This window comes from Scedosporium apiospermum (assembly GCF_000732125.1).
Source record: "Scedosporium apiospermum strain IHEM 14462 chromosome Unknown SEQ_SAPIO_0107, whole genome shotgun sequence".
Taxonomy (NCBI): Eukaryota; Fungi; Ascomycota; class Sordariomycetes; order Microascales; family Microascaceae; genus Scedosporium; species Scedosporium apiospermum.
In genome coordinates this window covers 1-13,136 of record NW_015971808.1, presented here as the reverse complement: position 1 = coordinate 13,136, position 13,136 = coordinate 1, and the positions used below count along the sequence as shown (strand labels likewise).

The 13,136-nt window shown below is 49.1% G+C and overlaps 2 protein-coding genes across 2 annotated transcripts; one reads left to right on the top strand and one right to left on the bottom strand.

Moving 5' to 3' along the window:
- Positions 1 to 776: 776 nt before the first annotated feature.
- SAPIO_CDS6700 (uncharacterized protein) lies at positions 777 to 3,802 on the bottom strand (the record flags this gene model as incomplete). The annotated part of the gene is made up of 4 exons (XM_016788737.1): positions 777 to 830; positions 1,025 to 1,092; positions 1,157 to 1,408; positions 2,110 to 3,802. 4 exons carry the CDS (start codon positions 3,800 to 3,802, stop codon positions 777 to 779), a joined length of 2,067 nt encoding a protein of 688 aa, XP_016641536.1.
- A 7,645-nt stretch (positions 3,803 to 11,447) lies between these two features.
- On the top strand, positions 11,448 to 12,889 carry SAPIO_CDS6699 (uncharacterized protein; the record flags this gene model as incomplete). Its single annotated transcript, XM_016788736.1, has 4 exons — positions 11,448 to 11,903; positions 11,955 to 11,996; positions 12,155 to 12,643; positions 12,695 to 12,889. The coding sequence occupies 4 exons, from the start codon at positions 11,448 to 11,450 to the stop codon at positions 12,887 to 12,889; spliced, it is 1,182 nt and encodes a 393-aa protein (XP_016641535.1).
- Positions 12,890 to 13,136: the final 247 nt, after the last annotated feature.

Sequence of the window (13,136 nt, the reverse complement as noted above, 5' to 3'; positions counted from 1 at the left end):
GCCTAGAAGGCTCTGTCCCAGCAATTCGTTCCCACGCCTTCTAGTCCTTCTAGCCCTTTACTGGCAGGAAGGTTAAGGTTAAATCTCGAAGTGGCTTGACATGTGCGGAAACGACGCTCTAATAGTGAAACGTTCGCTGGCCCACGAATAGACCCTAGAGCACGGGCTAAGTGCTTTGAGCCATTTTCTATGGCGTAGGAGCCAATAAAAGGAGCCTCAGAGTAGCTTAATGAGGCTAAGTGAGCTTTCACTTACATTGCGCTCCGGTCACGCGGCGGCGGGCTAACAACGTTTCCGGTCAATTGTAAATCAAACTTAGGAATAGCCATTAAGTGGGTTTCCGTCGTGTTTGCGCATGAAACTACGAGAACTATTGACACAGGAAGTCCGTGTAGCCGCGATAGAACTCTGTCGGCGCCGAGTCGCGGATCGACTTGTTTTAAAAGCTGTCGAATTCGTAATCCCAGTTCGTGAGATACCTTGCGTTGCAAAGTTTTCGCAGTGACCGACACGCTAGTTTCAACTCTAATTCCATTTCCCACTGGAATACACATAGCATAAGGCATTGTAAACACGGCGACGTTGCTCTCCTTAGTTGTGAAGCGTGAAGCAGTAGCGCTTCTCTCGGGAGAGACGTCTTCTAAGGTTCAGATCCGGAGAAGTACATAGAGAGGCAGCCGCACCCATGCTCTCGAGCTAGAGGAGGCCGGCGTGGCGGAGCACGACATCAGAGCGGAACAAGAGGACACGACAAGAAGGAAGACCGAAGTGGTTACCTAAGGAGGCGTATCCAGGCCAGGAGATATCAAGATAACCACCTGCCTGGTGGCCTGGGCAATTATCAGGGGGCTGTCACAGTTCTTGTATTGTAATGGTTCCTGCAAGGCCAGGGCCCTAAAGCAAAGAAAGCAAGAAATGGAGATGTCTATCTGGACAGTCATGAGATTGCCGACAGTCCTCCTTATCAAGCCCGTTGGTGGGGAGCGGACCCTATTGGGCGATCTAGGTGCTCGCTTTGACTTACGAGGGCGGCGATGAGACCCATGGACCTAACACCAGTCGCCAAGGTTAGAGTTGGGGGAGAGGGACACCCTGTGGGGTATATGGTGAGGTTTGTCGAATAAATTCTGGCCCAGGAAAGTCCCTGTGGACCTACGGGGGATGCTGAAGCTCTTGAGAAAGCGGGCGAACTGGGATTGAAACTCGACGCTGTTAGATGTACTGGGAGTACCAGTGCGGCAGGTGGCGTTAAAGGTTTGTTGGAGTGCCCGTAGATTAGCCTCGCAGGCAGCGCCTACAACCTCGTTTCCGATTGTTGACATAGTCGTCGCGGACAGGAGATCATAGGGCGCCACAGCAATAGGCGTTCTGCCGGAGAAGATAAGGGCTTGGGAGTTTAATCGGTGAGCTCTCATGTAGGAGATTAGCAGCACGACTTAGGTGTGGAGGCCCTTCGTCATATGCCACTCATCCACTGCTATCAGTCCAGGTGAGAACGCCCATGGTAGGTCGACCGTTACTTTAGTCTTTCGCTTCTGCATGGCAAAGTCTACCTTGGACGAGTAGCGCGCCTTCAAGTTTGCGATCATAGTAGTGGGCGCGACAAGTAAGATGGTGGAAGACTGTGTAACGCTGACAATTGATGTCCTAGGCTCTGAAAATGTGTCTATTAGCTCTTTTCTTACTTGCCTATGGGGGGTGCTTTGCAGGGCGCTTTAGGGGTTTGCAGAGTGCTTTTAGAATACCTTTTCAGGGCATTTGGGGAGGCTTGTGCATCCTACGATAACGGGCCTCAGGGGACCATTCTCTTGAATAATTAACTACTTATCAACCTTAGCTTTACTCTACGGTTTTCCACCGCCGAGATATTTACATAGAGAGTCTCTTCGAAAGTAGTTTATATCCTTTTAGCTGTAGGTACGCCTAACTGCCGTGGTAATACTTCGTACTAGTCTCTCCTTTAAACGAACTAATTCTCTCGGCGTATATTACCGAGCGCCTGGGATAAAAGGCCTGCAGTACTCCTCGCCATATCGGACTTCTTCCCTAAGAACCAAAGCGCCTTAATGCAATCCATACATCGCTTCAAACTCTCTTCACACGCCTCACTTTCATATCCCGGATCTGTCACCCTCGCCTGCCACAAGTCTTGTGCTCGTGCAATATGAATAGCTCCTGCTTTCGTGAAGCCTCTAATAATGAGCATGGTCCATGGCTCGGTGAGAATCGTGCACTTGTTGACGGCAAAATGGAAGTCGGGTGGCGGCATGGACTGGGGCTGGGACTGGGACTGAGGTGTGGTGGTGTTGCAGTGCGTCGAGTCGGTTGCCTCCGATGGCACGGAAACTTTGGCTAGGTCGGATATCTCATTGGCGCTAGCTTTCCGGATTCTCTCCGCCACACTAATCTGTATACGGGTTTGGCTGGCTTCTGTACTACCCAACTGGTTCTTGTCAACAAAGTCAAGTAGGTCAGCAAAGATGAAGGCTGCCAAATGCCAGTGCGACGATAAGCAAAATGACCAGCTCTGGATTCGGGGCGGTACAGAGGGGAAATCTCGGACGAGGTCCTTAAAGAACGGCCCGTACGTCGTGTTCCAGTATCGGTAGAGCAACACGGTACCCTGGATAATGCCCTCTATGGATTCGGGGCAGTCCCCCCTTCGAATCGCGTTCTGCAACCATGAAACGTGCCGGTGGAGTAAGACCTTAACTGAGCAAGATCGGGTTACGGCCTCGGCAGCGGCTTCGTAAGAGCATGGCCAGTGTGGCATATACATTGGCCTCTCGGGATCGTCCTGGATGAAAAGCGGCGTCGACCATCGTCGAATGGATAGGCCGCTCTCGCTGGATCTCGGTGAGGTGTTATCGGTTGACGTGTCGGTAGAAGCAGATGCGTTACAGTGCTGAGAGTCCTCATCCGCCACAACAACCGGTCTCTCGTGCGTTGACGAAGAGACGGTATCGAACATAACAGCAAGCCAATATACTAGACCCACGGTCTTTTCATGCTGCTGTTCATCCGTACTTAGTGAATCTGCTGTCTGTCTGCTCTCTTCGCTCACTTGACCACCAGTTGTTAAGCCTCGTCGTTGAGCATCCCAGCGGAACTTTATTGCATGTGCCTTGCGAGCCGCGTTCTCCATGTGAGTAGGGGTACCATCTTTGGCTATGACAGCGTCAAGTCTTGCCGCCAGGGAGGTAGTGTCGTTATTGGCCCCACGGACATCTCGCGGCCGAGTTTCGAAACGGTCCATGGGCTCGATATCTTCGAAATCCCATGGTTTTTGGCAAAGTCCGAAAATAAGCTCGGCACAGGCAACCCTGAAGCACTCTATGCCAGACGTGTTTTTCAGCGCCTCCTTCGCCTGCTCCCATAACGAAATTTGGATGTTGCGATCAAACTCTTGCACCAAGTCATCCGCATTTAGCCCCTCCGACGCTGGCGCGTATTGCTCCCGTTCACGACGACTGCCCTGAGCCCATTGACTGGTAAAGGCCATGATGGCGAGGTGTAATGACTTGGTAGCCGCTTGGTTCTCCCTCGCAGTTAGCCGAATCAAACCTACCGAGCGAGCATATCGGTCGAACCGGATAACACGGGAGTATATTCTGTTGGACCAGGTAGTGCCCTGCTCTTCCGCCATCCATCGGGGGGATCGGCCCTGCGTCACTCGCATGCTGCGCTTATCCGTGTATGGACATGTTTCTTCGGCTATCCAGCAAGAAAGACTCTGTTCTAATACATCGTGATAGATGCGGAACAAGTTCTGTGAGATCGTGTCGTTATTCGATCGCGACATGATTGTGTCGTTGAGTGCGTAAAATGAGAACGAGTGGGCTTGCGTTTCCTGCCACGCACTGGATCGTCGACTAAATGGGTTTCGTGAAGAGATACACGAAACGCCTCCCTGCTCCTCGTCATCTCGATCCTGATTTATATGAGTGTTTTCTGAGCCCCACGATGAGCCAGGGAAGCCAACACTCTGACCTGGAGCCAGCTTTATCTCCCACCCGGGGGACGCGCAGGATCCCATATCAATGGCGCCAGACTTTTCAGTAATTTGGGATAGGAGAAGCTCTGGCATTTCGAACTGGAGCGGTTGACGATCTTCTAAGGGAAAACAAGAGTTTGGTGTGAAGGCGGCCAAGAGGTCGGGATCGAGTCCAACTTCAGGAAACTTGCCTAGCCATGAGTGAGAGGCGCCTTCGTGGAAACTAGGTTGATTCTGTAATACAAGAGTCTGGGTCATGTCGGGTATGCTCGCCATTGTTGAGTCGGTGTCTATTCGTATGTTGGACGCGATTCTCTCGACCGGTCGATCAATCGAGCCTGACCTCCCCTGACGCTTGGCTTGTCTCTCGCGGACCGTTAAAGGCCTGCGATTCTCGATACCGCTTTGGCGTCGCCTTTGTTGTGCCGACTGAAGCTGTGTATGTGCCCAGGAGTATGTACATTGCTTCCCCGTTCTGATACAATAAGCACATGGCTGGGATAGATTCTCCAACTCTAAAGAAAGCACGAGCTGTTCGTAAGTCTTTTCCCAGATAGCTTCCTGAGGAACCGGACTTACCGCCAATAGGAAAGACGTTAGAGCAACCCCGTTTTGACCGCCGACATTGATCACAAGACCGATTCTGACGACGCATGGCCTCTTAGCTACACGACCTAAGTGGTAAGAGGTAGAAAACTCCCCGCAGAGAATTATTCTATGGTAAAGGAATGGTAGGATAAAACTGTTGAGCCGTCCAAGAATACCACGTCGACCACGCTGTCTCGTCAATGCAGATGTAAAATGGGGGTTAGGCAGCAGATGTTCGACAAGACATGTACAGGGCTTCAAGGTTCTTATCATCAGAGGCGGGAGACCTATCCATATGTAAGCTTGACCACTTCCCCACTCGGTACTAACCCATAGTCCGGTCCACCGGAGCTTATTTCCCCGCATTTCATGGGGGCTGGGGGCGGGGGAACGGATTTCGCTATTGGATGGGCCGTCGAATGGCTGCACGCTAGAGTCTATTCGTATGTCACATTGCAGATCCATGCAGGTTGTCTGATGCTTTAAACCCTGCAAAATTCCTACATCTTATTTCAGAAGTATCTTTTCAGTTATTCTATATACAAAAGATACATACAGGATTCAACTCTGTAAATCCTAAAAATTGATAAGCCTACTAACAATTTTTCACCTCCCCCTTTTTTCGAACGTCCTTACTGTTACGATCCTATGTAAGGTACAAACGAGAGCGCACTGGGCACGGGACTTGCCGCCAGAATGACTCAGCTGCGGAGCCCGGTCGGAGAAAAAGAGGTTCTCGCAGTCCACAAGTCAGTCTCAGGGCAAGTTGAAGTTTTGATCATCAATTGCATCAATTGACTTTCGGTTGAACACGCTTCTTAGTGACATTGGTCTTTCCTCGAGCCATACACAGTATGTCCTTACATCCTAACACTAGCCTGTTGACGGTATCAGGTGGATACAACTAGTGAGAGGCTCGTAGGTTGTCCATTATGAAGTAAGCGAGGCAGTCAAGCAGTATTCACAATGATACAGGTGAGAAGTGCGTATTCAGGTGTAGGGATGTAGTGAAACGGAGCAGTGCAGCCTGCCCGCTCACTACAAGAATGAAATAAAAAGGAAACTCGTGGTCAATTGGTCTAGTCAAATCCTGCCAGAACCTGCTGCAAACCCCCACACGGGAATAGACAGATGTCGGTCCCGTTGATCAATGGGAATGACACAAGAACCATGTAAAAAGGAGCTCTCTGAATAGGGAAAAGTCGAGAAACAAGTATCTAATATAGGACACTTGGGCACACAAAACAAGGGTCGAAACAGCTTGGAATCACTATACAGGATGATTTATAAGAACTAGGCAAAAGAAATTAATTGAACTAAAAGATTATTGCTTAATTAAGTTCCTCCATCCTCCTGTTCTTCTCTCGAGATGAGAGGAAAAGAAAAGAAATAGCCATGCCCTAGTCTATAGTAAGGGATAATGTTCTTCTGCTCTCCCCCCTAGGAGAACTACACTTCCTTCACCGCTGTCACCTTTTTCCCCATCACAGTAGTTGTACTTGAATTAACTACTAAAGAGTCTGGAAAGACAAACTAGATATATGGTGGCCGACCTTTATGCAGGCCCAGGGCGGTGAAACCCGGCAGAAAAAGGTAAACCACCGACAGGACTGAAGGACAGTCCACCACGGTCCTACATGGAGGACCGAGCCAGAAGGAATCGGTCCAGGGAGAGAGCTTAGAAGGGAAACGTCTATATAAGCTACGGCTTCTACCATGTATCTAGTTTGCCTTTCAAGACTCTCCAGTAGTCAATTCAAGTACAACTACACCCCTACACTCGGCACCACCGGGAGCGACTTTTCAAAAAAGAAGAAGAAAAGAGAGAAAAAATAAAATCATGTGCCGGAAGCGATTGGAGCGATCGGAATTGACCTTTGGTGCTGGTTGTAGGCGGAAACCATTGTGTGCACAGTTGGTTTTTCTGCCGACAATTGATTTTTATTCGACTTTGGCTGTGGGGAAAAACAAGACATGCCAGATGCGACCTAAGCTCGGTATTTGGGCTCTTAGCAACGTGCAAGAGCTTCTTCAATAAAACTCCTCCCTAGATGCCTAATCTTACGCCTTCCCACGGCCAAAGTCGAATAAGGAGACAGATATAACAACGCCACGTATTATGGGCATTGATAATCTGCTCCAATAAATGAAAGACGCCCGGCTGCCGAGGGCTCCTCAATTTAGGCTTGGGCAGCATTGTTTCAAGAGGTCGAGGTGACACAAACTGGGAATATGTCAGCCCTCCCGATTTCACCCTGTGGAATGAAACTATGATGTATTCGGAAAAGACGTTCCCAAAGGGGAAAGCGTTTCCTCAAATTAATGGGCTCGGCAGATGTTCGGCTAAACTTTCAGCCAATTAGGGTGGGAGTTAACACAGCCTTTACATCCATTATTTGGGGTTACATGGTGTTCCTATCTCTTTTCGGACACTAGATTAGAAATTTGCCAGACCCTTTGCGGGTTGGATTATAATGCCACTGCCACCCTCCATTCAACTACAAAACGGTTTCTTCTTTAATTCCGTTGGCAAGGACTAGCCACGTTAGATTACCCCGCTTCTGGTGCCCGAGCACAAGGCCGAGGAGAGAGATCCGGTTGATCGTCGAAGCTGTTTTCGTGACCATGGACCGCGATCACGTACAGTTCTTAGATGGCCTCCTTTTGCTTTAAGCTCTTGGCTATTCGAATACTGAGTTACGCGCTTCACCAACTGTGTCAAAAATATTTTACCGTCCTTCGTCTATTACCGCTAATCAATACTGGAGCTGGACCCCTTTTTACTCGTCAAAATTATTCCTCTGATCCACCCTTCGGGGCGGATCTCGAGAAACCACGGATCGGCATAAGAGTAGGTCATTTCACCTATAAACTAACCCTTTCTCGAGTTAGCTAACATTATGGAGTATGTCGGGCTTACCCGTACAGGCTCAGTGGAGCCTTGATTCAACCTCTGATGCAATTTACTCGTAGCGAGGGGGGTCTTCCTTGCTGCAAGCAGTGACAATGTCCAACCTCTCGCTCTCCTAGCGTGTGAGCGATTCGGAGCCACGCTGCCCATTAGCCCCTTAGCTTATAAAAAGATTGAGGAATGTGTTATTCCAACTCCTGAGCCTGCGGTTATAAAGTTCTTGAAGGGAATAGTGGGCTATTCCCCTCATGAAGTTCGATTTCTGGGACTTGCAGTTCCCCTCGTCACAACACTTGACACCCTCGAGTCTGCAAAAGCCGTTCTTAGTATGATGCGGAGTTCGGCATTCGACCCAACTACAATCCCTACTATACGGGAGTTGAAGCACTTGTTGGCAAGCCTAGACGCGAGGTGCTACAAATGCGGCTTTGCAGACCTGATTGTTGATTCGCAGGGCCTACTACGCGATAAAGCACTCCCACACGCCCTTAGAGCACAACGTGAGCAATATACACAGGCAGAGGCCTTTCTGGATTCGGCTCCATCACCTGAAATGTTATGCAGTCTAGTCGACACTTTTCGTCAACTGGCGCGGATGGGCGAATCCAGTGTAATTGGGGCAACGATAAAGGTAGGCTCTGCTGCCGCCTGGATTATCGCCTTTATTACGTGGACTCTTGGTGCGCCTCCATCAATACACACTGACGATGGGCAAATACTTCACCAAGAGACTCACTCCCAAGTTACCACATTAGTGCCCATCTCCAGAGAGGGCTTAAAGAGAGGGATGGAGATTCAAATCCACCATAGCATTGGAAATCCTACTCAGCCCCCTGGACCGCCATCGACAAGACTTTGGAGTGGAATGGCTTCCGTTGAGTACTATGGTGAATGGCTTCTCCGGAACCAAGGCCTCGATGGTGACAATCGCCGTATGCTCCACGAAGCCCTTACTTACGCAATTCCCCAAGTCCTATTCCAGCTAGAACTGGCCGACCTCAGCTCATTAGGTCAGCCCTCATGGCTTCAGCAACAGTACAGCTCTGCTAATAATGTTCTGGGTCCCCGCCGAATCAGGCCATTGCCAGGTATCGGCAGGATCATGGATGTCTACAGCCAAATGCTTGGCACACGTGGCCAGCCGCATCTGGCGTTTCTGGAAGGGGGTATGCTGATTACCAACCTCCCTCTAGTTGGTGGTTATGTCAAGACTCTGAAAGAGAGATGTACATGCTCTAAGTGCCATCCGCCTCCCCTGGGCAACTGTCACGGCACGGAGTGTCCACAGGGCTGCAGCAGGCCGAAGGGAGCACTGGAATCACCCCAGAATGACGGAACCAGCATGGAAAACAGTCGTCATCTAAATTGGAAGAGTATGACGTGGAAAATAGGCTAACTAGAGCATGCCTATAGAGCTACAGGTGCACTGAACCTAAGGTGTAAGACAAGGCTAAGATAGGGTTAGACTAGGTAAACTAAGAGGGAAACTTTCAGTGCAAAGGGAGAGATCAGGGGAAGGTCATCTGAGGAGCTAGGGAGGATATAAGAGGGAGGATTCTAGAGGAAAAGGAAGAGAGGAGGAATTAGCGATTAGTGACTCTTTCATACCAACCTACACTTGGCCTTCGCTAGTTCTACTGCTCCCCTTCACTCTGTGGCACGACCTACTCTTTACAGCAACACTGATACTTCTTACACTCGGTGCTCTGCTCATTCGCTATACTAAGCTATTGCCCATATTATGATGGATATCTTCGCGTTATCGCTCTTCGACTCGGCGCAGCCCCCGCTTATAAAGCTTTCGACCCATCGCAATACTCTATCTAATGACCTCTCTCAGGGAATTCAAGAGATCCTGGAGACTGGCGCTACGGAAAATGGCAACGCTTATACAATCCTCTCATGGGCTAGATTCATGGTTGGTCATGTCTTCGAGGACGAGGATATAGACTACGTTATAATAGTTGATAAAGGTCAAGCTGTCTTTCCAACGATATTCGAGTCTTATCGCATTGAGAAAAACGGATACCTCTGCCTTACAGCATTGCCAGGTACCCTCAATTATCAGGGCGACACCTACAACACCGTAACGGCGCATCTATTCCCCGAGGACCAGGGCAGTACCGGACAACACAGCCACACAGATCACAGCCCACCGATTTATCCAATTGTTTCCGTGCCTTTGAATCTTTTCTCAAAGTACAAGGTTTCCTGGAAGATACATATTCAGAGTGACACCGAGCTCCGTTCAGAGTTAACTGTTCGCTCAAATGAAGGCATTATTTCTGGAGGGGAGAATCCGACTATTCTACTCGAATTCCTAGATCAGGCGTTCATGTTGGAAGGATGCCCACACGACAGCCGCGCGCAACTCGCACCTCCGGATACGTTTTGCGCTTACAGCTCACCCTTTGGTGACCATTCGGCGGCCTGCAATTCTACATCCTTTGTTGACGTCGTCGCAGTGGACAGAGCAGATGATCTTCGGTTCTTTTCCCTTCGAGGGTCAGAGTCTGATTCTCCGGTTGTCTTTAGACGGGATGCATGTATCGCATGTTGCCTCGCTTTTTGCCGGAACGCTGGTGGCCATATTCTCATTTTATAATTGTCATGGGCCGACCTTTATGCGGGCCCAGAGCGGTGAGACACGGTAGAAAAACAATGGCAGGACGGCTGCTTGCAGCCGCCCGACAGACGACAGGAAAGCGATCGTCGAAAAGGTTGCGTAGTGATCGTCACGATCGCACCTACGATCACAACGATCAGGGAAGGTGATCGCAGAGGAAGCTCAGCGATCACCCTAGAGAACTTAGAAAGGAAACGTCTATATAAACTACGGGTTCTACTATATATCTAGTTTGTCTTTTATTATAGGCCGACTTTTATTATAGGCCCAAAGCAGTAAGACATAGTAGAAAAATAATAGAAGGACGGCTGCTTGCGGCTGCCCGACGATAATAGTGTGACGGGGAAAAAGGTGACAACGGCGAAAAGGGTGACGTTCTCAAGATTCCGCGAGAATGGGGGCGGAAGAATATTGTTCCTTACCATGGGCCATGACCATGGTTATTTCTTTTCTTTTCTTTTCCTCCCTCTTGAGAGGGGACAAGTTCCTCAACAAGTTTCTTAAGTTCTTTAGAGATGACAGACTTTAGTTCTTCTTTCAATTGACTTCATTATTATCATTTCTCATGGATCATCTTGTGTGGTGACTCCGGACAGTTCTTCTATTGTTTGGTGTGTCTAAGTGTCCCCTATTTGACACTTTCATGATCTCTGGCTTCCCCCTATTTGGAAGCCTCCTTTGGTTGTGAAACGGCCCTATTCCTATTGATTAACCATTCCGACGTTCCATTTCCATTCCTGCAAGCAGAACTGTAGCACTTCTTGCGGGAACTATTCTTGACCATTTGACCAACTGTTTCTTTTCTTGTTTCGTTCTTACGGTGTGCGGGCAGGCTGCACTGCTCCGTCACACTATAGTAGTCAAAAGGGGCTTTTGTCTCTAAATTAAAAAAAAAAAAAAAGTATAAATAAATAAGTCTCCTAATATTAAGAAAAAGAAGTTTATAAAAATTAGCTTTTTATTAAATAAACTATAAAAAAATAATAAAAAAATAATAATAATTTTAAAAAAAAAAAAGAAAATAAATAAATAAAAAAATAAATAAATAAATAAAAATAAATAAAAATAAATAAATATAAAAATAAAAAAAAATAAAAAAAAATAAAGTAAAATAGTAATAATAGATACTACTTTATAAAATTAATATAAATAATATCCTCTTATACTTTATATTACTAGGAGCCACCGCCACCAGATCCCATCACACATTTTATCCATGGCTCAGCCCACCACAGTTTTCACTTCCCCTCCTCATTTCTTTTTAACTCTCTATCAACTATCAACCTCAACAACAGCCCTTTCTCGACAACACCCAGCGGCCACAAATCATGTCAACATCAGACCAACCTGCGCCACCTTCGACGGCCCAATGGGGCCCCATCTCCTTCCACGGAATGCGACTCGTCTGGTCCCTCCAGGACCCTCTAGAGTCGGCCATCTCCGTCATGCCCGAGAATTTGGACCCCGAAGCACCACGCGAACCGTACTTCCAACAGTCCTCCACCGGCTCAAACTGGCATCGCATATCGCAGGAAGTGCTCATTGAAAGCACAGTGGCGTCTGTCACTGTCGAGTCCGCCGATCTAAGCAACTGGCCGTCGGGTTGGTGGCTGTGTCACATGGAACACGCCGACGCCGACGACGACGACGAGAACTCGGGAGACGAAAACTCGAGCAACGGGCCTTGCCCAGCTTATAGCGAGCTCCCCCCGCGCGAGTACGATACACTGGTCGTCGAGGCATCGGATAAGCCTTATGTTACAATACACGACTACATTACGACAGTGCATCCGTGGCTCATGAGCCTCTGACAAGACATTCTCGAGGCACGCAAGGTGGGGGAGGATGAGCCGCCGAACCCGGACACCAAGTTGATGGTGTGTCCTGGTGCCCCCCACTCTGTGAGAACTGACACCGAGGAACATTGGAAGCGTGAGATNATCACACATTTTATCCATGGCTCAGCCCACCACAGTTTTCACTTCCCCTCCTCATTTCTTTTTAACTCTCTATCAACTATCAACCTCAACAACAGCCCTTTCTCGACAACACCCAGCGGCCACAAATCATGTCAACATCAGACCAACCTGCGCCACCTTCGACGGCCCAATGGGGCCCCATCTCCTTCCACGGAATGCGACTCGTCTGGTCCCTCCAGGACCCTCTAGAGTCGGCCATCTCCGTCATGCCCGAGAATTTGGACCCCGAAGCACCACGCGAACCGTACTTCCAACAGTCCTCCACCGGCTCAAACTGGCATCGCATATCGCAGGAAGTGCTCATTGAAAGCACAGTGGCGTCTGTCACTGTCGAGTCCGCCGATCTAAGCAACTGGCCGTCGGGTTGGTGGCTGTGTCACATGGAACACGCCGACGCCGACGACGACGACGAGAACTCGGGAGACGAAAACTCGAGCAACGGGCCTTGCCCAGCTTATAGCGAGCTCCCCCCGCGCGAGTACGATACACTGGTCGTCGAGGCATCGGATAAGCCTTATGTTACAATACACGACTACATTACGACAGTGCATCCGTGGCTCATGAGCCTCTGACAAGACATTCTCGAGGCACGCAAGGTGGGGGAGGATGAGCCGCCGAACCCGGACACCAAGTTGATGGTGTGTCCTGGTGCCCCCCACTCTGTGAGAACTGACACCGAGGAACATTGGAAGCGTGAGATGAAGAACCATTACGACCGCCTCAATCGAGCAGAGACTCCATTTGATAACGCCAGGCCGAAGGGCCAGAAGCGAAAACGCGACAATGACTGAGGATAGACACAGGGAGCACAAAGCATGGAGAAAAGATGGACGATGGACGATGCGACATAGGGAAGCGGGGAGTAAATATTAATACTAAAAGCTTACCATAACATTCAGCAACAGAGAGGGCCATCCATACGCATACTTTGCAGCCAAGACTATACTACAACGACCTTGTAGTATCAACGTCCTCTAAACCCGCAAATTCCCATCTACGCGAAGTTAGGGTCCCTGACAAGCTTGATGATGATGTCGG